Source organism: Nycticebus coucang, chromosome 20 (genome assembly GCF_027406575.1).
Source record: "Nycticebus coucang isolate mNycCou1 chromosome 20, mNycCou1.pri, whole genome shotgun sequence".
In the NCBI taxonomy this organism is placed as follows: domain Eukaryota; kingdom Metazoa; phylum Chordata; class Mammalia; order Primates; family Lorisidae; genus Nycticebus; species Nycticebus coucang.
In genome coordinates, this window is record NC_069799.1 from 20583168 (window position 1) to 20604801 (window position 21634).

The 21634-nt window shown below is 37.0% G+C and overlaps 1 protein-coding gene across 1 annotated transcript; it reads left to right on the top strand.

Annotated features, from left to right (window-relative positions):
* Nucleotides 1–12257: 12257 nt before the first annotated feature.
* On the top strand, nt 12258–13123 carry LOC128572500 (proteasome subunit alpha type-2-like). The gene is given in 2 exon segments (XM_053572542.1): nt 12258–12516; nt 12519–13123. Coding segments are annotated over 2 exon segments (708 nt in total). The 3' UTR covers nt 12968–13123.
* Nucleotides 13124–21634: the final 8511 nt, after the last annotated feature.

Here is a 21634-nt window from a genome sequence, read left to right on the forward strand (position 1 = left end):
GGATCCGTGTGACCCACCGCCAAACACTATTAGCTCCGTCTGGCTCAGCGGCTCAGACTGGGGCCCTAGACAACGGCCAAAGTTCTCCGCACTCCCACTCAGGCCTTCCCCAAGGCAGTTCAACTCAGTGCCAAGTCCAAGGACATCAAAAGAGTTCACAGGTAAGGCCTTTCTGGTTTGCAGTCTCGCTGCTACTGAACTTACAGTTGTGGGCGGGTTTAGACGGGTTGAACACACGCGACCACTTGCCGGTTTTCCACTGTTTTAGTCCTCCTCTTGGGGTCCAGAAGTCTCTCGCTGACTCCCTGTATCCTCATAGGAGTGATGATAGGCAGTTCCCACCAGCCAGAGATGCCTGGAGTCCTATCTCCCCAGACTCACGGTGCCCAGATGCAAGGAAGCTGTTACTCGGCTGCCATCTTGCTCCGCCCCCAACAAGATAGTGCAAATTTAACTTTTTTAAACAAAACAATTTTCAGCCCAGCATCCTGTACTTTCCTAAACTGAATTTAATATGCAATGAAGGAATCAAACATTTTACTGACATGAAAATGTTGAGAAAATTTGCCACAACTAACCCAGATCTACAAGAAGTACTCAGACCCTTGCTTCCAACTGACCAGGAGGATGATCCATCACCAATGTAAAAACACCCAGAAATTTGAGAACAAAGCCTAGCTTCCACAGTGACACAAGGGATACAATAAAGCAACAGACCTCCTCAAAACAAGACAAACAATACTCCACCATACCTATCAATTCTCTCAACAAATGTGAATGGCTTGAATTTCCTGCTACAGAGGCACAGGATGGCTGACTACATAAATGTATACATCTTCTGTCTCCAAGAAATGCACATAACCTCTAAGGATAAAATGTGACTCAAGGGTAAGGGATGTAAAACAATATTCCAGGCAAATGGAAATCAGAAAAAGCAGGGGTTGCAATCTTATTTAGAGATAGAATTGGATTTAAACAAAGAAAAATATCAAAAAACAATGGACTCTACATACTGGTCAAGGGAACTACACAACACGAAGAGATTACAATTGTTAATACCTGTCCACTCAATCTAAATGCTCCTAAGTATAAAATAAGAATGGTAAATAATCTCAACAATATGATATCTTCCAGCTCCATAATAATTGGAGATTTCAATGCCACTCTGACATTACTAGATCCTTCTAGCAGAAACTAAACAAAGAAGTAATCTAGAACAAGTGGACTTAATTAACAAATACAGAACTTTTCATTCAATAAAACTCAATACACATATTTCATTATCAGCCCATGGATTATCCTCCAAAATTGATCATATATTAGGATACAAATAAAATCTCAAAAAAAATATAGAAATTATACCATGTATCTTCTCATGCCATCACAGAATAAAAATAGAACTCAACACCAACATAAATACTCACACCCACATAAAGTCATTGAAGTGAAACAACCTTTTGATGAAAGACACTTGTATTAAGGATGAGATTAAGAAGTAAATCATTAGATTTTTTGAACAAAATGATAATGATAGTCACAAGCTACTGAAACCTGTGGAATACTGCAATGACAATCCTAAGAGGGAAATTTAAAGCATTAGATGTCCTCATCTAGAAAACAAACACAGAGAAAGCAAGTTAATAACCTAAAGAGCCATCACAAGGAAATGGAAAAGAAAATACAATAAAATCCCAAATCAACCAAAAAACAAAAAACAAACAAAAAAGAAATATATAACTAAAACTAGAGAAGAATGAAATGAAATTAGAAATTAAGAATTATTCAGAAGATCCGTGAAACAGAAAAATTGGTAATTTGAAAAGATTAATAAAATTCATAAATGATTGCCAGAACGCAGAAAAGCAACATAACTAACTTCAATCAGAAACAAAGAAGGGGGAAATAAGAGATACCACAGAAATAAAAAAGATCCTCCACAATTATTACAAACTACTTTAAGCCCAAAAATCTGAAAATGTAGAAGAAATAAACCAAAACTAGAATCACACCACCTTCCTAAATGCAATCTGAAAGATCAGAAATTTTGAATAGACCTGTATCAGGCACTAACATTACATCAAAAATACAAAATGTTTTAAAATAGAAAAGTCCCAGACCAGATGGTTTCACACCATAATTCTACCAAACTATACTGAATAATCTCAACACAATATAGAGAAGAAAGGAATCCTTCCTAACACATTCTACAAAGAAAATGTCCAAAACTTGATTCCAAAACTAGGATAGCAGGAAACAGACACAAAAAAACTATTAGTCCAATATCATTAATGAGTATTGAGACAATAATATCCAGTAAGATCTAAGCAAACAGGATAAACTACACATTAAAAAATTACACATCATAATCGAGTAGGCTGTATCCCAGGGGTGCAAGGTTAATTCAACATAGATTAATCCATAAATGTAATTTGTCACATAAAAAATATCAAAAATGAAGACCAAACGATTGTCTCAATTGTACGTCTCAATGTAGAAAAAGCATTTAACAAAATCCTGCATCCTTTTTGTGAGATGAATACTTAAGAAAATACCCATAGATGGGACATTTCCTAAACTGATAGAGCCCATCTACCACTAACCCACAGCCAATATCATATTGAATGCAGTAAAACTGAAGGCATTTCCACTTACAACTGAAACCAAACATGGATGTCTACTGTCACCACTGCCATTCAATATAGTGCTGGTAGTCCCAGCTAATGCAATCAGGCAAGAGAAAAAGATCAAGGGTATTCAAATGGGAACAGTGAAGGGAAAATCTTGTTCTTTGCAGATGACATGATCTTATACCTGGAAGGCCCCTGGGGCTCAACTATACAGCTATTAGAGGAGATCAAGAAATACAGTAACATCCGGATATGCAGAATCAATATCCAAAAATTAGTAGCCTTCATAACACACCAATAATTGGCTGAGAATCAAATCAAAGACCTAATGTAATTCACACTAGCTCCAAGGAAAATTAAATACCTTGTAATATATCTAACAATGTATGTGAAGGATCTCTATAAAGACAATTATGAACCCCCAAGAAAAGAAACGGCAGAAGATGCTAAAAAACAGAAAAACATATCATCATCATGGCTGGGAAGAATCAACCTTGTTAAAATGTCCATACTACCCGAAGTGATCTGCAGATTTAATGCAATTCCCATAAAAACACCAAGTCATATTTAAAGAATTTCAAAAAATGGTACTTTGTTTCATATAAAACCAGAAAAAAAAAACCAACTAGCCAATACAATTCTTAGGAATAAAGAATTTGTATTGCAGGTATCCATTACCTCTGGAGGCATCACATTACCAGACTTCAATTTGTACTACAAGTCTATAGTTATCAAAACAGTGTTGGGTTGGCAAAAAATAGAGATATACACCTATTGAATAGAATAGAGAACCTAGGGATGAACCACATCCATCCAGCCACATATCATCATCATATGATCTTTGATAAACCAAAAAAAAGCATGCACTGAAGAAAAGTATAACTATTTAATAAATGGTGCTTAGAGAACTTGTTAGCCACATGTAGAAGATTGAAATTAGATCAGTACCTCTTACCACTGACAAAAATTAAGTCCTGCTGTATAAAAGATTTACATTTAAGACACAAAACCAAAAATTCTAAAAGAAAGTTGAGGAAAGCTCTTGACAAATAGACCTGGGAAAAGATTTTATGAACAAGACTTCCTTGGCAGTTGCGGAAACATCAAAAATAAATAAATCGTATGTCATTAAGCAAGAAATCTTCTGCATAACTAAAGGTCCCACAGCTAAAGCAAACAGTCAGCCTTCAGAATGGGCAATGTATTTGCATGCTATGAATCTGACAAAAAACTGATAACTAGAACCTACTGAGAACTCAAATTAATCAACAAAAAGAGCAAACAACCCCATTCATAAGATGGGAAGAAACTTGAACAGAAACTTCACTGATGATGACATGTGAATGACCAAAAAACACATGAACAAAGACTCATTGTCCCTAATCATCAGAGAAATGCAAATCAAAACCTCTACAGATATTGCCTAATTCCGGTGAGGTTAGCCCACAATACAAAATCCCAAATCTGCAGATGCTGATGTGCATGTGGAGAGAAAAGAACACTTTTGCACTGCTGGTGGTAATGCAAACCAATTCAACCTCTATGGAAAGAAGTATGGAGAATTCTCAAATAACTAAAATTGTACCTTCCATTTGATCTCACAATCCCATAACTAGGTATCTATGCAGAAGAAAAGCAATTATTTTACCATAAGGATATTTATACCAGAATGTTTACTGCATCTCAGTTCACAATTGCCAAGACATGGAAGCAACCCAAGTGCCCATCAACTCCTGAATAGATTAACAAACTGTGGTACATGTATACCATGGAACACTATTCAGATAGAAGAAAAGATGGAGACTTTACATGTTTTGTCTTTAGTTAGATAAAGTAGAAACACATTCTACTGGGTAAAGAATATAAAATTGTAAATTTGTAACGTAACAGTGTACTACAAAAACACAATTAACTGAACTTACTACAAGATTACAGGTTATACAGATAATACAGAAAACATGTCCCATTGGAACAAAATAAATCTTAAGGAATTAACCCTTGAGAAATGGAGATCTTTGCATTATCTGAAAAAGAATTAAAAATAACCATCTTAAACATACACTCCGTGCAAAAGCATTACACAGAGAATAAAATCATCAAAATTATGCCTGAGGAAACTGAGATATTATGAAAGAAACAAAAAGTATACAACGCACCCAATTTAAATTGCAGACCTGAAAAATTTAATACCTTAGTTGAAATATTTACTATGCATGTACAATAGTAGAATTAATGAACCAGAACAAACAGAAAAAAATAAGACATTTGTTATACAGATTGATTCATGGAAACAAAATACTAAAAAGGAAAACTGAAAGTAGAGTATAAAACTGACTAGACACAATCAAGTTGATCAATATATTTAAGAAAGGAATCCTAGAAGGAGAATACAGAGGGAAATGATAGAAATGTTATCTGGGAAACAAAAGAGCTGAGAACTTGAAATTTGCTCTTACTTAAGAACAGAAGAAAAATGAACCAAATAAGCTGAAGCAGAAATGAAAAGGGTAACATTGCAGAAATACATACTGCAGAAATAAACACCATCCATGAATACTAGATAAATCACTATGCACATAATGTAGAAAACAGACATACAGTTGAATGATGGTTTGCCTTGCTAACATATTAATGTTGAATTTCTTTCAAACATATTTTAAAAATTATAAGCATTTGTTGTTAAGTTCACAGAAATGCAATTATGTTCAAATTCTCAGGAATTTTGGACTAACCATAACATTGTCAGTTATATTTAAATTTTGATGGCAAGTTTGTTACCTCACTTGAGTGGGGCCTTCCCCTCCCCCTCACTTCTGAGAGAATACAATACGTATAATAAAACATTAATAATTTCAAAATTTTCATTAAAAAAATTATCCATGAATACTAGATAAATCGCTATGCACATAATGTAGAGAACAGAGAAAATAGAAAAGTTCCTAGAAACGCACAACCTCCAACACTTAACCAGAAAGAAATGAAACTGAGTAGACCAAAAAAAAAAAAAAAAGAAAGAAAAGTGAGATTAAACCAGTAATGAAAAATCTAGTCAAAAAAGAGAAGCCCTGCACAAGATATGTTCATAACTGAATTCGGTCAAACCTACAATGAATACTGGGCACATATAACGTAGAAATTATTCCATAATATTGAGAAAAGGGAAACCTCCCCAACTCATTCCTTGAAGCTAATGTTATAGTCATACAAAAGCCAGGAAAAGACACAATGATAACAAAAGAAAAGTAGAAACCAATATCTCTTATGAATACAGGTGCAAGAACATTAAAAAAAAAAAAAAGAAAGAAATAGCAGTCTGAAAAAAACAGTATACTAAAAAAAAAAAAAAAGAAAAAAATCAAGCAGCAAGATGACTTCATTCCATATGCAAGGATAGCAAACAAGGCATGATAAAAACCCTGAACAAACTAGGCATAGAAAGAAAATATCTCAGAATTATAAAAGTCCTATTTGGAAAACATATAACTAACATATTCAACGGAAGAAAGTTGAAAGCATTGCCCATAAGAACGGCAGAAAGACAACGATTCCCACTATCACCACTCCTTTTTGACAGTGCTAGAAGTCCTAGGCAAGATAAAAAAGAAGAGAATATTAAGGTATCCAAACTGGTAAAGTGGAGCTCAAACATCGCTTTTTTCCAATGATATTATCTTGTGCCTAGAAAACCCCAAAGGTTCTACCAAGAGTCTTCTGGAATTAATAAATAAATTAAGCAAGTCTTAGGATAAGAAGCCAATATACATAAATTAATACCATTTCTATATAACAATGACAGTTAAGCCAGGAGTCAAATCAAAGACTAAGTAACATTAATAAAAACAAAAACAAAATAAAATAAGTAGGGATATACTTACACACAAGTAACAGAGTAAAATTTCTCTAACATGGAAAACAATAAAACTCTGAACAAAAAAGTTGCAGAGGATATAAACAAATATCTTGTCTTAGTAGAAACAATAATGTTAAAATATCAATACTACCTAAAGTGATTAATAAATGCAATGCAATCTCCATCAAGTTGCCAAAGTCATAATTCACAGGTAAAGAAAAAAATAATTTTATACTTTGTTTGCAGCCATAAAAGAGCCTGAATCTTAACCAAAAGAACAAATCTGTAGGACTCCCAGTTCCACACTTGAAGCCATACTACGAAACTATTGCCTTGTAGTTTAACAAAAACAGCATGGTATTTCTGCAAAAATATGGAAATAAACCAATGGAACAGAGGACCCAGATATAAAACCACCTACCTTCAACCAAGTTATCTTTGACAAAGCAGGCAATAACATACACTGGGGAAAAGAAGCCCTATTTAATAAATGGCTCTGGGAAAACTGGATTGTTACATGCACCAGAATGAAGAAGGACCACTAGTTCTCACCACTCAAACTCAGGATATACAAAAGATTTATGGCACAAAATCATAACTATTCTAGCGGAAAATGTAGAAAAAGCTCTTCTAAATATGATTCTAGGCAAAGAATTTAAGAAAAAGACCCCAAAGACAATCATGGCAAAACCAAAACTAGGATTTGTTTCAGCTAAAAAGCATCTACACTGCTACAGACACAAATAACAGATCAAAATAGACAACCAAAAGAATGGAAGAAATATTCACAAATTACACTTCCAATAAAGGACTATAACTAGAATTTACAAATAACTCAAGCAACGAACAGGAAAAAGACAAACCATCTTATAAACAAGTGGGCAAAAACATGAAAAGACAATTCTCAAAATAAGAAAAAATGGTCAGTAAACATGCGAAAAAATATTCAATTTCATGACTTATTAGGGTAATGCAAGTTAAATTCACAATGAGATTATCACCTTACTCCAGTTACAATGGAATTTATTAAAATTCCCAAATCAATAGGTGCTGACATGGACACAGAGAGAAAGGCATTTTTGTATGCTGTTGGTGGAGTGCAAATTTGTAAAACTTCTATGAAAATGAGAATGAAGTTTTCTCAAAGAACTAAAAGTAGACCTACCATTTGACCCAGCAGTTCCACTACTGGTTATTTTCCCCAAAGGAAGAGAAATTATTTTACCAAAAAGATACCTGCATTTGAATGATTATTGCAACACAATTCATTATTTCCAATATGTGGAAACAAACCAAGTGCTGACAAATTCATGAGTGGACTAATTAAATGTTGCATATGTATTCCATGGAGTACTACTCAACCACAAAAAATGATAAATTAATACCTTTTACAAAAATCTGTATGACACTAGAGACCATCCTTTTAAGTGAAATATCTCAAGAATGAAAAACAAACGCCACATACAGTCACTATTATATTGGAGCTAACTGATGAGCACACAGGTACACAGAGGGAAGTAAAAGTCTGTGGAAATCAACCAAGGGAAAGGGGTAGAGGGAAGGAGGCAAATGGACTAAGCCAACCTAGTGGGTACTGTGAATACCATATGAGTGATGGGCATACCTATAGTCAGGACTGTAGCATCACAAAAATGATCCATGTAACGTGAAATATTTTTACACCAGTAATATGTTGAAACAAAATAATCCATTCATTTTTGTGAAAATATAAAAAATCTTCTAATCTGTTTTCAGTCCATAAATACCCAGATGGATTTTAAAAAGAATGCAGAAAGGGAGGCTCCATGATGACAGACTAGAGACATTTCTTCATCACCTGATCTCAGTAAAATTGATGAGCGGAGTCTCTAGTTGCCTCCATCTGGATTGTCTTGTCCAGAAACAACATTGCAAGCCCAAGTGCCCATCGATCTACGAATGGATCAATAAATTGTGGAATGTGTACACCATGGAATATTATGCAGCCTTAAAGAAAGATGGAGACTTTACCTCTTTCATGTTTACATGGATGGAGCTGGAACATATGTTTCTTAGTAAAGTGTCTCAAGAATGGAAGAAAAAGTACCCAATGTACTCACCCTTATTATGAAACTAATGTAGGACCTTCACATGAAAGCTATATCCCAGTTATAACCTAAGAATAGGGAAAAAGGGGAAAGGGAGGGGAGGGAGGGGGGACGAAGGGGGGAGGGAGGGGGAAGGAGGGGGATTAATGGGATTACACCTGCGGTGCATCTTACAAGGGTATATGTGAATCCTAGTAAATGTGGAATGTAAAGGTCTTAGCAAAATAACTAAGAAAATGCTACAAAAGCTATGTTAACTAATGTGATGAAAATGTGTCAAACAATCTATGAACCAAGTGTATGGTGCCCCACGATCATACTAATGTACACAGCTATGGTTTAATAAAAATAAAAAAAATAAAAATATATATAAAAAAAAAAGGCACAGTGAGACAGAATGGAGCACCAGGACCAAAACATTAAGAAGGGTGAGAGGCACATATGAAAAGAAGATGCAAAGGACTGCAGCAACCCAGGGAGAGAGCCTGCATGTGGAATCCCTGGGGGATCAATTTTGCAGGTGATTTCCCCACACCCCACCATGGCATTCTGTAGGAGTGGACTGGGGATTGAACTGAACTCTGAGAGGGCCTGTCCATTCATGCCTGAGGACTGATATGAAACAAGCAGGCATATAGGTCCCACAGGACGTGCAGGTGCACAGAAGCTGGCCTTTTGTTGAAGGGTTGGAGAGAGTATATTCTGCCTCTTAGGGACAAAGCCAGAGGCCTGAACCCAGGCTATCATTTTAGAGCCACCAGCTGGACAGATCTGGACCTGGAGCCTGTTCAGTGGGAGGCCTGGCAGCCTGGCCCCCATTGCCTAGGGAGAATGACAGGGCAGGCGTGGATAATGCTAAAACCTTGAGCTGGCTGTCACCCAAGGGAGCCAAGCTTGGAGCAGCCTCACAGAATCCCATTATGTTAATGCTTCTGACTCCAGCAGTAGGAGCTACCCCAGGGATGACTTCCCTGGACACATGGGCAGAGGTGAGCAGATTATGCCTACAACACTGCCCCATCTGTGGCTGCAGGGAACTGTTTGGATGGCAGAGTCTTCCCCGCCTCCCCACCTCATAGTCTGGCATAAGCTTCAGGAGTTTGCCTCTACCACCCCCATGGGGATTCACCTCTCATACAGTTAGCTACCAAGCCCAGAATAACATCAACGAATCAGGAAAACAAGACTGGATCTCTTTGGCAACTAGCTGATAACATCCCACCCCTACCACATGCAGAATACAGAGTACTGGGGTTTTATTCCCCTCTTAACCAAGAAGTGCCACCTATTGTCATAAGGAAGATAAGGTTTTTTTCTTTTTATTATGCTTTTCCTAATCCTGGAGCATTACTTATGGAACACGCAGTACATGTATTTTTAAATTTTTTCCTTTCTTTAAAACTTTATTGTTTTTTTCTTTTTTGTAACTTTATACTTTTTCTATTTTCTTCTCCCTTTCCTTTTCCTTTTTTTTTTTTTTTGATTTTTCTACTTTTCTCATCTTTCTCTCATAAATCTCTTAAGTAACAATCAAGATAATCTCTCTCTTTTGAGTGTGTTTTGTGTTTGGTTTTTTGGAAGACCATTTCTCTAAGTCCTCCATGGCAGTGTTGCAGCAATGGTCTGGCTCATGGTGGTCTTCAACACCTGGATTTGGAAATCCCTGGTCCTGCTTTGACCTCCTGAGGGGCTACAACTGCTGTTCCTCACTAGGTTCATGTTTTTGTTTGTTTGTTTTTTCTATATTTGATAGAAGTAGGGTCTCACTCTGGATCAGGCTGGTCAGAATCATCTAACTTTGGGTAATACACCTGCCATAGAGCCCCCAGATCACTGATATTGCTGGTATGCTTCACTATGCATGGCCTGTTACAATTATTATAATTAGCTTTCTTCTTTTTATCTCTCAATTTCTCATTCTTTTACTCTCCTTCTTTTTCATTTTTTCATCCTGGTACCAAAAGGCAACTTTAATCTCAAAGCACAGAAACAAAGAGGCTTAAGGAGAACTAAGAAGTGCGAAAAGTTAAGTAGTGGAAATAAATTACAAGAAGTAACAACACATGCAGAGGATCCAACAAATAAAAATTATATCAACTTGAAAAACTAGAATAGACCAATCCTGAAAGGGATTACCAAGCTTCTATAAAGAATGAAAAGAAAAAATAATTTAGATTGTAGATGTCCAAGGTGATGAAGAGAATTAAAGGGCAAGTGGAAAGTCACCAAACGGAAATAAAAAAACTGACCCAAGAAACAATCAAAAGACATGATGAAATTAGAAAAAGAGTTCAAAGTATTGAAGGAGTTATTCAAGGAGTTTAAAAATGCAATAGAAAATTTCAATAACAGCATAATCCCTGAAGAAGAAAGAAGAATTTGAAGACAAGGCTCTTGAGGTAACTCAGTTATTTAATGAGGCAGAAAAGAGGAGAGTAAAGTTCAGGTGTGGTGGCACACGCCTGTAATCCTAGCACTCTTTGAGGCCAAGGAGGGTGGATTGCTTGAGCTCACAGGTTTGAGACCAGCCTGAGCCAGAGTGAGACCTCATCTCTAAAAATAGGCATTGTGGCGGGCGCCTGTAGTCCCAGCTACTTGGGAGGCTGAGGCAAGAGGATTGCTTGAGCCTGAGAGTTTGGGTTCCTATTAGCTATGACACCACAGCACTCTACCTCATGTGACAAAGTGACATTCTATCTCAAAAAGCAAAACAAACAAACAAATACAAGAGAGTAAAAGAATAGCAATCTTAGAGAATTATGGGAGTTTATAAAGTATATAAACATACAAATTATAGGATACTCAGAAGAAAGAAAGAGTGACCCAAAGACACAGAAGACCTATTGGAGGATATCATAAATGAAAAATGTTTAAATATCGGGCGGCACCTGTGGCTCAGTCGGTAAGGCGCCGGCCCCATATACCGAGGGTGGCGGGTTCAAACCCGGCCCCGGCTGAACTGCAACCAAAAAATAGCTGGGTGTTGTGGCTGGCGCCTGTAGTCCCAGCTACTCGGGAGGCTGAGGCAAGAGAATCACTTAAGCCCAGGAGTTGGAGGTTGCTGTGAGCTGTGTGATGCCACGGCACCCTACCGAGGGCCATAAAGTGAGACTCTGTCTCTACAAAACAAACAAAAAAAAATGTTTAAATATTACCAAAAATTCAGAGATACCCCATTGATAAATACCAAATCCCAGTTATTCTTAATTCAACCAGAGCATCTCCTAGACACATTGTAAAAAACTTGGCCAAAATGAAATAGAAAATTTTGAAGGCCAACAGGGATAAGCACCAGGTGACCTACAAGGGCAATTCCATCAGAGTGACAGCAGATTTCACAGCTGAAAAATAACAAGCTAGAATAGATAGGACTCTCATTTTCAATATACTCAAACACAACAACTTCCAGCCTAGGATTCTGTATCCTACAAAACGAAGTTTCATGTTGAATGGATATATCAAATGTTTTCCTTGCGAGCAATCATTGAAGAAATTTGCCACTATAAGACCACCTCTCCAGGAAGTATTCCAGAGTAATATTACACATCAAACATAACAATGTACCACAAGCAAAGAAATTAAAGGTCAAAGCCTAGCTTCCTCAATGGTAGGAGTGATAAATATAGGTGGCAAGCTTTACAAAAGAAGACAAACACAAATCCATCATAGTTATTAATTTCTCAATAAATGTGAATGGGGGTAAAGATCGTGGAGCATGGGTACAGCTTTTCGCTGACAACATTCAGCCCATCTGGTAAAGTTGTTCAGATTGAATATGCATTGGCTGATATAGCAGGAGGAGCCCCTTCAGTGGGAATTAAAACTGCAAATGGTGTGGTATTAGCAACTGAGAAGAAACAGAAATCCATTCTGTATGATGAACGAAGTGTACACAAAGTGGAACCAATTACCAAGCACATAGGTTTGGTGTACAGCAGCATGGGCCCAGATTACTTGTGCATAGAGCTTGAAAACTAGCTCAGCAGTACTATCTCGTTTACCAAGAATCCATTCCCACAGCTCAGCTGGTACAGAGAGTAGCTTTTGTGATTCAGGAATATACCCAATCAGGTGGTGTCCCTCCATTTGGAGTTTCTTTACTTATTTGTGGTTGGAATGAGGGACGACCATATTTATTTCAGTCAGACCCATCTGGAGCATACTTTGCCTGGAAAGCCCCAGCAATGGGAAAGAACTACGTAAATGGGAAAACTTTCCTTGAGAAAAGATATAATGAAGATCTGGAACTTGAAGATGCTATTCATACAGCTATCTTAACCCTAAAGGAAAGCTTTGAAGGGCAAATGACAGAAGATAACATAGAAGTTGGAATGTGCAACGAAGCTGGATTTAGGAGGCTTACTCCAACTGAAGTTAAGGATTACTTGGCTGCCATAGCATAATAATGAAATGACAGAGCAATCTGGAATTTCAGATAATCTATCTACTTAAATATGTTTTGTTTTGCAGATTTTTTGCATACTTATTTCTACATGGTTTAAACCAACTGATGTTTTTAAAATGACACTTATAAATCATAATAAACCATTAACACCCCCCCAAAAAAAACCAAAAAAATAAACGTGAATGGCTTGAATTGCCCACTGATGAGACACGGACCAGCTGACTGGATCAAAAGCACAAGCCAACTGTGCGCTGTCCTCAGGTAACATATCTAACAGCTAAGGACAAAACAAGACTCAGGGTGAGGGATTATAAATCAATATTTCAGGAAGACGGAAATCAAAAGAAAGCAGGGGTCACAATTTCAAGATACATTGGGCTTCAAACCACAAAAGATAAGGAATGATAAAAATGAAGTACACTATATACTGGTCAAGGGAACAATACCAGAAGACATCTCAATCCTAAGTATTTATGCACCCAAATTAATTAAATGTTTCCAGATTTACAAAATGAACTCTAACAAGTCTGAACAATATAGTATCCTATAACAGCATAATTTCTGGGGACTTCACACCCTATTGACAGAACTGGACAGACCCTCCAAACACAAACTGAACAAAGAAACAATGGACTTTAACATGACCCTACAAAACATACCACCCCAATATTACCAAATACACATTCTTCTCATTAGCTCATGAATAATTTTCCAAAACTGACCATATCCAAGGACACAAATCAAACCTCGCCTAATTTAAAAGAATAGAAATTATACCTTGTATCTTATAGACTACTATGGAAACAAGGTCAAACTCATTTCCAACAAAAACTTTCATTCCCAAAATCATAAAAACTAAATGATCTTATGTGAAACACAACTATTTCAAGGAGAAGATAAAGGAGAAAATCATTAGATCTGTTAAACAAAATGATGATGAAAAACCTCTGGGATACTGAGAAAGCAGTCATAAGAGGGAAATTTATTGCATTACATGCCCACAGCCAATAATTATAAAAGGCACAAATCAACAATCTAATGCATCATTTCTAGGACCTGGAAAAGAAAGAGCCATCCAATCCAAAACCTATCAGAAGGAAAGAACCAAAATCAGAGCAGAAGAAAATGAAATTGAGAACAAAAGAACCATTCAGGAGATTAAGAAAACTAAAAGTTGGTTCCTTAAAATAAATAAAATAAAAAATAAAATTGATAAAAATAAAAAAATGATAAAACTTTGGCTAGTCTAACTAGAAACAGAAAAGTAAGATCTCTAATAACCTCACTGAGAAATGAAAGAGGGAAAATAACAATAGATGTCACAGAAATACAAGAGATTATCTCTGATTGCTACAAAAATTGCTATGCCCAGAAATTTAACATTGTGGAGGAAATGGATTAATACCTGGACTCATACTATCTACCTAGACTTAACCGGGAAGAATTAGAACTCTTGAACAGACCAATATCAGGCACAGTAATTGCAAAAATAAAATAGCTTCTAACAACAAAAAAAGTCCTGGACCAGATGATTTTACACCAGAATTTAAACAAACATTCAAAGAAGAGCTCATACCTATGCTGCAGAATCCATTCAAAAACATTGAGAAAGAAAGAACACTCCCAATTCATCCTCTGCAGCAAGTATCTTCCTAATACCAAAACCTTAAAAAGGACCCATTAAGAAACACACACACACACACACACACACACACACACACCAATTTCACGAATGAATACAATCCAACAATATTCAAAATCCTAGCAAATAGAATACAGGTGTGGGAGTCGGTGATAACGGTCCCCGCGTCCTTCTCACCTCCCGGGCTGCCGTTGCGACAATCCCCGCGGATCACCCGCGCCTGGCCGCCACGGTCTCCAGCAGCCCCGCGCCACCGCCGCCGCCGCCGCCGAATCCTCCCCGCGCGTCCCGGCCGAGTCTCTGCCTTTCTCAGCCGCCGCCGGCCCGACTGCCACGACCCGGCGCGGCGAGCGGTGCCTCGCCGGTCCGGCCTGCCCTGACCGCGCGCGACGACCGTCCCGGCACAGCGGCCTTCCGCCACGCTGCGCGCTGCCCCAGGGAGGATAGTTTGGCCGGGCCTCCCGCTCCCCTGGCGGAGCCCCCAGCGTCCAGCCTGCCCTCGCTCACACGCGCCCGCCCGCAGCCGCCTCACCTGCTCCCCAGCCACGCCCCGCAGCCCGCGTGGCAAGGACAACCTCCGCCTGCCTGGTCTTCGGACTCCCGCGGACGCGAGAAAGCCTTGCTCCCTGTGAAGCCCCAATTTGTATGCCGTCCCAGCTGAATTTGAGCCGGAATTGGACGTCACTATGTCTTAAACTGAAAGCCGCTAGAGAGCACAGATGTCCTTGTACTACAGGCACGGAGCCTCTGTGATGGTGAGGACCTCGCGTGGACTGTAGGTTGTTTTCAGTTGGTCTTAACAGAGAAAGGACCGGACAGGGAAGAAGAATTCACGAAGAATCACTACTCGGCTAAGCAAGGAAACTTTACCCATGTGTCAGTTTTCCTTTATGTACAAACAGAAATAGCATTGTTCATTGTGTGACTATTCTGTGTAATTTAAAATTTAAAAATGGACGAAATCAGCTTCCTTTCTTAATTTGAAACAAAATGCGGTACAAAGACAAGCTGCTGCTCTTTGCAAGGTCTACGGACTGTTTCCTACTTTGTATGTCTGGAAAAGTTATCAAACCAGTTTCAGATTTAAGAATTATGAATTTTTGTCAGGAATAAAAAATGTTGGGACTGAGAGTTCGTTAAATTCTGAAATTCCATGTCTAATATTATAAATGTTGACAAATTCTACCTAGACATTTTTATTTTTAAAAAGGTAAGCTGATAGCTGGGCATTGTGGCGGGCACCTGTAGTCTCAGCTGCTTGGGAGGCTGAGGCAAGAGAATCCGGTAAGCCCAAGAGTTAGAGGTTGCTGTGAGCCGTGTGACACCACGGCACTCTACCCTAGGGCGGTACAGTGAGACTCTGTCTCTACAAAAAAAAAAAAAAGAAGGAAAAAAAATAAATAAAAAGGTAAGATGGATGCAGTCCGTGCTGTTCGGAAACTGAGGAGGGAGGATTCCTGGAGGCCAGGAGTTCAAGACTGTTGCTTTGTGGATTAGTAACATTATTTGCCAAAGGAAGATACTGAAGCCCCAAGACAAAACTTGAAAAAGAGATAGCAGACATCATCAGTGCTCTGGGAAAGCAGATGTCCAAAAACAGAAAACAGTGAATATACACTATAACCCACACACTCAGGCCTGTAGTCCCAGTGCTGTGGGAGGCCAAGGCGGGTGAATTGCCTGAGCTCAGAGGTTCCAGACCAGTATGAGCAGCAGTGAGCCAGAGTTAAGACCCTGTCTCTACTACAACGTAAAAAACAGCCAGACGTTGTGGGAAGGCGTCTGTAATCCCAGTACTGGGGAGGCAATGGGAAAAAAGCATAGCCAGAGGAAGAAGAAAATGAACAACAACAAAAAAAAGAGTACGAAGAAGAATGAACAAGCAAGCTAAAATTAAAAAAAAAAAAAAGAAAGTAATCCTTCTGATTAAGACTGTGCACTTCAAACATTGTAATTCATATTTTTTAATTAAGGTTTATGGAAATGGCAGCCATTTTCCGTTTAACTCAGCATAAAGGTTAGAGTTTGTGACTACAAACTTTAGAATCTACAATGGATGTTTGCCAAAAGGCCCAGTGGATACAAATATCAAGTCAAAACTCTGTACTATAATTAAGCATTGTTTCAAAGAAAATCAATTATTAGACACTCAACAAATAATTTTTGTTATATAAAACAGATAAGTGAAGACTTAAAAAAAAGAACACAGGTGTGTGTATATATGTATATACACATATATATGTGTGTGTATCTATATATATACACAAAGATATATATAAAATGATCAGGTGGTCTTTATCCCATGTACACAAATTTAGTTCAACATATGTAAAATTATAAGTATAATTTGTCACATAAATAGCATCAAAAACAAAGACCATATGATCCCCTCAATAGATGGAGAAAAAGCATATGACAAAATTTAGCTCTCTTTTCTAAAAAGAACACTTAAGAAAATAGGCATAGATAGAAATTTCTTAAACTGACAGTTTAAGACAGTTTAAGTCATCTATGACAAACCCACAGTTAACATTTTACTGAATAGAGTAAAACTGAAAGCATTTTCACTTACAACTGGAACCAGACAAGGATGTCCACTATTGCCACTAGTATTTAACATAGCCCAGGAAATCCTAGCTAACATAATCAGGGAAGAGAATTGTATCAAGTGTATCGAAATGGGGACAGAGAAGGTTAAACTTTTGTTCTTTGTTGGTGATATAATCTTATCTTTAGAAAACTTTAGGGACTCAACTACACTTCCTAGAAGTGATCAAGCAATACAGTAATCTCTCGAGATTTAAAAGCAATGTCCAAAAATCAGTAGCTTTCATATACACAATAACAGTCAAGCTGTGAATCAAATGTAAGACATGATACTTTTCAAAGAAGCTTCAAAGAATATGAAATATACCTAAAAGATGTGACAGATCTCTACAGAGAGAACAAGAAAATACTAAGAAAAGAAATAGCAGAAGAGATGAATAAATGGAAGAACGTACCATTCTTATGGCTGGGAAGAATTAATCTTGTTAATGTCTATACGACCCAAAGTTATTGACTTATTTAATGCAATCCCCATGAAAACCCCAGTATCATAGTTTGAAGAACTTGAAAATATAATTCTTCATTTCATATGCAGTCAGAAGAAACCCTGAATAGTGAACACAATTTTAAGAAATAAAAACAAATGTGCAGGTATCATTTTGCCAGTCTTCAGGTTATACTACAAATCTGTGATAATCAAAACAACATGGCATTGACACAAAAGTGGAGACATACATGCATGGAACAGAATAGAACACCTAAAGATGAAACCAGCCTCATAACATCATCTATGCTACTGGTTCTCAACCTTGTCCTAATGTGCTCATTGTTACAAATTAAACAAAGGGTTTACGACCCACAGGTTGAGAACAAAACAAATAAACAAAACAAAAGTATACGCTGGGGAAAATAATCTCTACTTAATAAATGGTGTTAGAAAAACTGGTGTTAGAAAAACAGGTTAGCCATATGTAAAGACTGAAACAAAACATTCATCTCTCACCAATTATAAAAATTGAATCTGATAGACAACAGATTTAAATGTAAGACATAAAATGATAGAAACTCTAGAAGAAAATATACGAATACTCTGAATAATATCAGCCCGTAGAAATATTTTAAGAAGATGACCTCATTAGTAATTGTAACAACAACAAAATAAATAAATGGGATCTGATGAGCCAAAAATATCCTGCATAGTTAAGGACACATTAAAGCAAATTGACAACTATGGAAAAAGTATAGAGAATGCTCCAGAATTAAAAGTGGACTGTCCATTTAATGCTGCATTCCCATTTCTGCATATCTACCCCAAAGGAAAACAAATTATTTTACCATAAAAATATTTGAATTAGAATGATCATTGAATCTCAACTCACAATCGCCAAGATGTGGAATTAACCCAAATGCCCATCAAATCATGAATGGATTAATAAAATGTGACATATGGGGTGGCGCCTGTGGCTCAAAGAGGTAGGACGCTGGCCCCATATGCTAGAGGTGGAGGGTTCAAACCCAGCACCATACAAAACTGCCAAAAAAAAAAAAAGAAAAGAATTATAAAATGTGACATATGTATACTATGGATTACTATTCAAGCATAAAGAAATATGGAGAATTTACATCTTTTGTATTTATCTGAATAGATTTGGAGGATATCCTCCAAAGTAAATTATCACAAGAATGGAAAAACAAGCATCTAATGTACTTAATACTAATTTGAAATTAGTAGATGAACAACTACATGCAAACATAAGAGAAAAACACAAATTCAAGAGAGGAAGAGGAGAAAAGAGGATGGTGGAAAAGAATAGGAAGAAGGCTGGCTAAGTTCTCACCTAATGGGCACAATCTAGGGGGTATATGGAATACCTCCCAGGTAAAGGGCTCAACTACTACTCGAACTTTACCTAACAAATGCAAACAATGTAATCTAATTGTATATGCTTATATTAATCTAACTTTTTAAAAAAAGAACAAAGAGGCATTCCTCTTCTTGATATAAATCAACTATGAAAATGCAAACAGGCTCGGTGCCTGTGGCTCAAGCAGCTAAGGCACCAGCCACATACACCTGAGCTGGCGGGTTAGAATCTAGCTTGGGCCCGCCATACTACAATGATGACTGCAAGCAAAAAATAGCCAGGCATTGTGGTGGGCACCTGTAGTCCCAGCTACTTGGGAGGTGGAAGCAGAAACTTGAGCCCAGGATTTGAAGGTTGCTGTGAGCTAGGATGCCATTGAACTCTACTCAGGGTGACAGCTTGAGCCTCTGTCTCAAAAAAAAAAAAAAAACAAAGAAATGCATTCTCTAGAATAGAAAAAAAGATTTAAAAATTACAATGAAACAGAAGAGAGCTCAGAAATGAACACTTCATGGGTATTTTGGGGGATGTATACATTGCATCCCCCAAAATACCCATGAACACAAATGGAAAAAGTAGAAATGATAATGAAAAATCATTTCAATAAATGTTTAGGAATGTTAAATATCTATGTGAGAGAAAAATGAAATTAGACCCGCTTTTGCACTACATATAGAATATAACTTAAATGTACTAAATACTAGAACATAAGAAATACAAGTGTCAAACTCTTAGAAGAAAATTTAAGGGAAAGATCATGATATTGGCCCTGGGACTTTTTTTTTGGAAGTGACAACAAATGCATAAGCAAAAATATAAAGAAGAAGGTGGCGCCTGTGGCTCAAGGAGTAGGGCGCCAGGATGTGGCGGGTTCAAACCCAGCCCCGGCCAAAAACCACAAATAATTAAAATAAAATAAAATAAAGAAGAGAAAACTAAGATTACATCAAACTTTGAAATTTCTGCACATCACCAAGAACATTGAGTGTAGTAAAAATTCTTCCTAAAAATGGGTAAAAACAAATGTAATTTACCTATTTAATAAGAGTTAACATTCAGATAAAATAAACAATGACCAAAATTTTGGAACAGAAAGTTAATAACTTGATTAAAAAATGGACAATGAATTGATCTGGCATTTCTGCCAATAAGAAATACAAATGCAAGAGGCATATGAAAAAATCTTCAAAAATTACTAATCTTTAGAGAAAGTCACATCAAATCAATATGAATTATCATTTCACACCCCTTGGAATGACAATTATGAAATTGTAAAGTCCTGTAATAATGTAGAGAAACTGAAACCCCTGCATACTTTTAGGGAAAAAAAACAAAGGTACACACTATAAAAAAAAATATATGGATGATTCTAGAAATTAAAAATGGAATTGGTATATCACCGAACAATTTCACTTCTGAATATTTATCCAAAGCATGCAACGCAAGACCTGGAAAAGATATTTGTACACTTAATGCTCATTGCAGCATTATTCAAAAAAGTTAAAAAGAAGCAACCCACATGTCCTGAAACTTGTAAAAAACATTATTGTGGCATATTACTCATTATTTAAAATGGAAATCCTGTGGCCTGCTATCTTAAAAATAAACCTTGAAACATATTATATTAATTGACATAAGGTAGTAAGAAAGCAAAGGAGAGTATATGATTCCAAATATATGAGATATCTTAAGTAGTCAAATTCATAGAAACAGAAATTAGAATGGTGTTTGTCAAGGACCTGAGAGAGGGTAAAATTAGCAGTTGTTTATTTAACAGATATTGAGTTTGTGTTTTGCAAGACGTAAAAATTCTAGAAGTATTTTCTACAGAAAGTGAATATACTTGACAGTGGTAAACTGTACAATTAAAACATTTACAATGTCAAATTTTATACTATAAGTTTCTACCATAAAGATTTGTTAAATGAGAACTAAAAGGGAAACAGAGTTATAAAACTTTCTAAAAATTACCTTTAATTTACAAGTGTTACTCTTACACAAACATAATACAGATGAATCAATAAAAACAAGATGAATATATTTAGACTCCATAACAGAAGTGCTGACTTATTTCTATGATTCACTCACCTGGAAAGACTAAAACAACCATTTGAAAAAGCCAAAAAAACAAATAAATTTTTGAGGTAAGCCATGAACCAAGTCTGCTGGGGTCCTGACCCAGGGGCAGGGTCTGTTAAGACCTGTGGATCTGGAGGCAACTGACTGAAGAAATAGAAAGATAGAAACAATGAGAAAGAAAGAGACAAGACAGAACAGAATTTTCTGTTCTTTTCTTTTCTTTTTTTTTTTTTTGAGTGTCACTATGTCACTCTCAGGGCCATGGCATCACAGTTCACATCAACCTCAAACTCTTGGGCTTAAGAGATTCTCTTGTCTCAGCCTCCCAAGTAGCTGAGTTCAGGCACCCACCACAACGCCCGGCTATTTTTTGGTTGTAGTTGTCATTTTTGTTTGGCAGGCTCAGGCTGGATTTGAACCCACAAGCTCCAATGTATGTTGCTGGAACCCTAGCTGCTCAGCTACAGGCACCAACCCTGGAATTGAATTTTCAAAGGTGGGAATCCATGGGACCACCGCCTACATCTGGGGT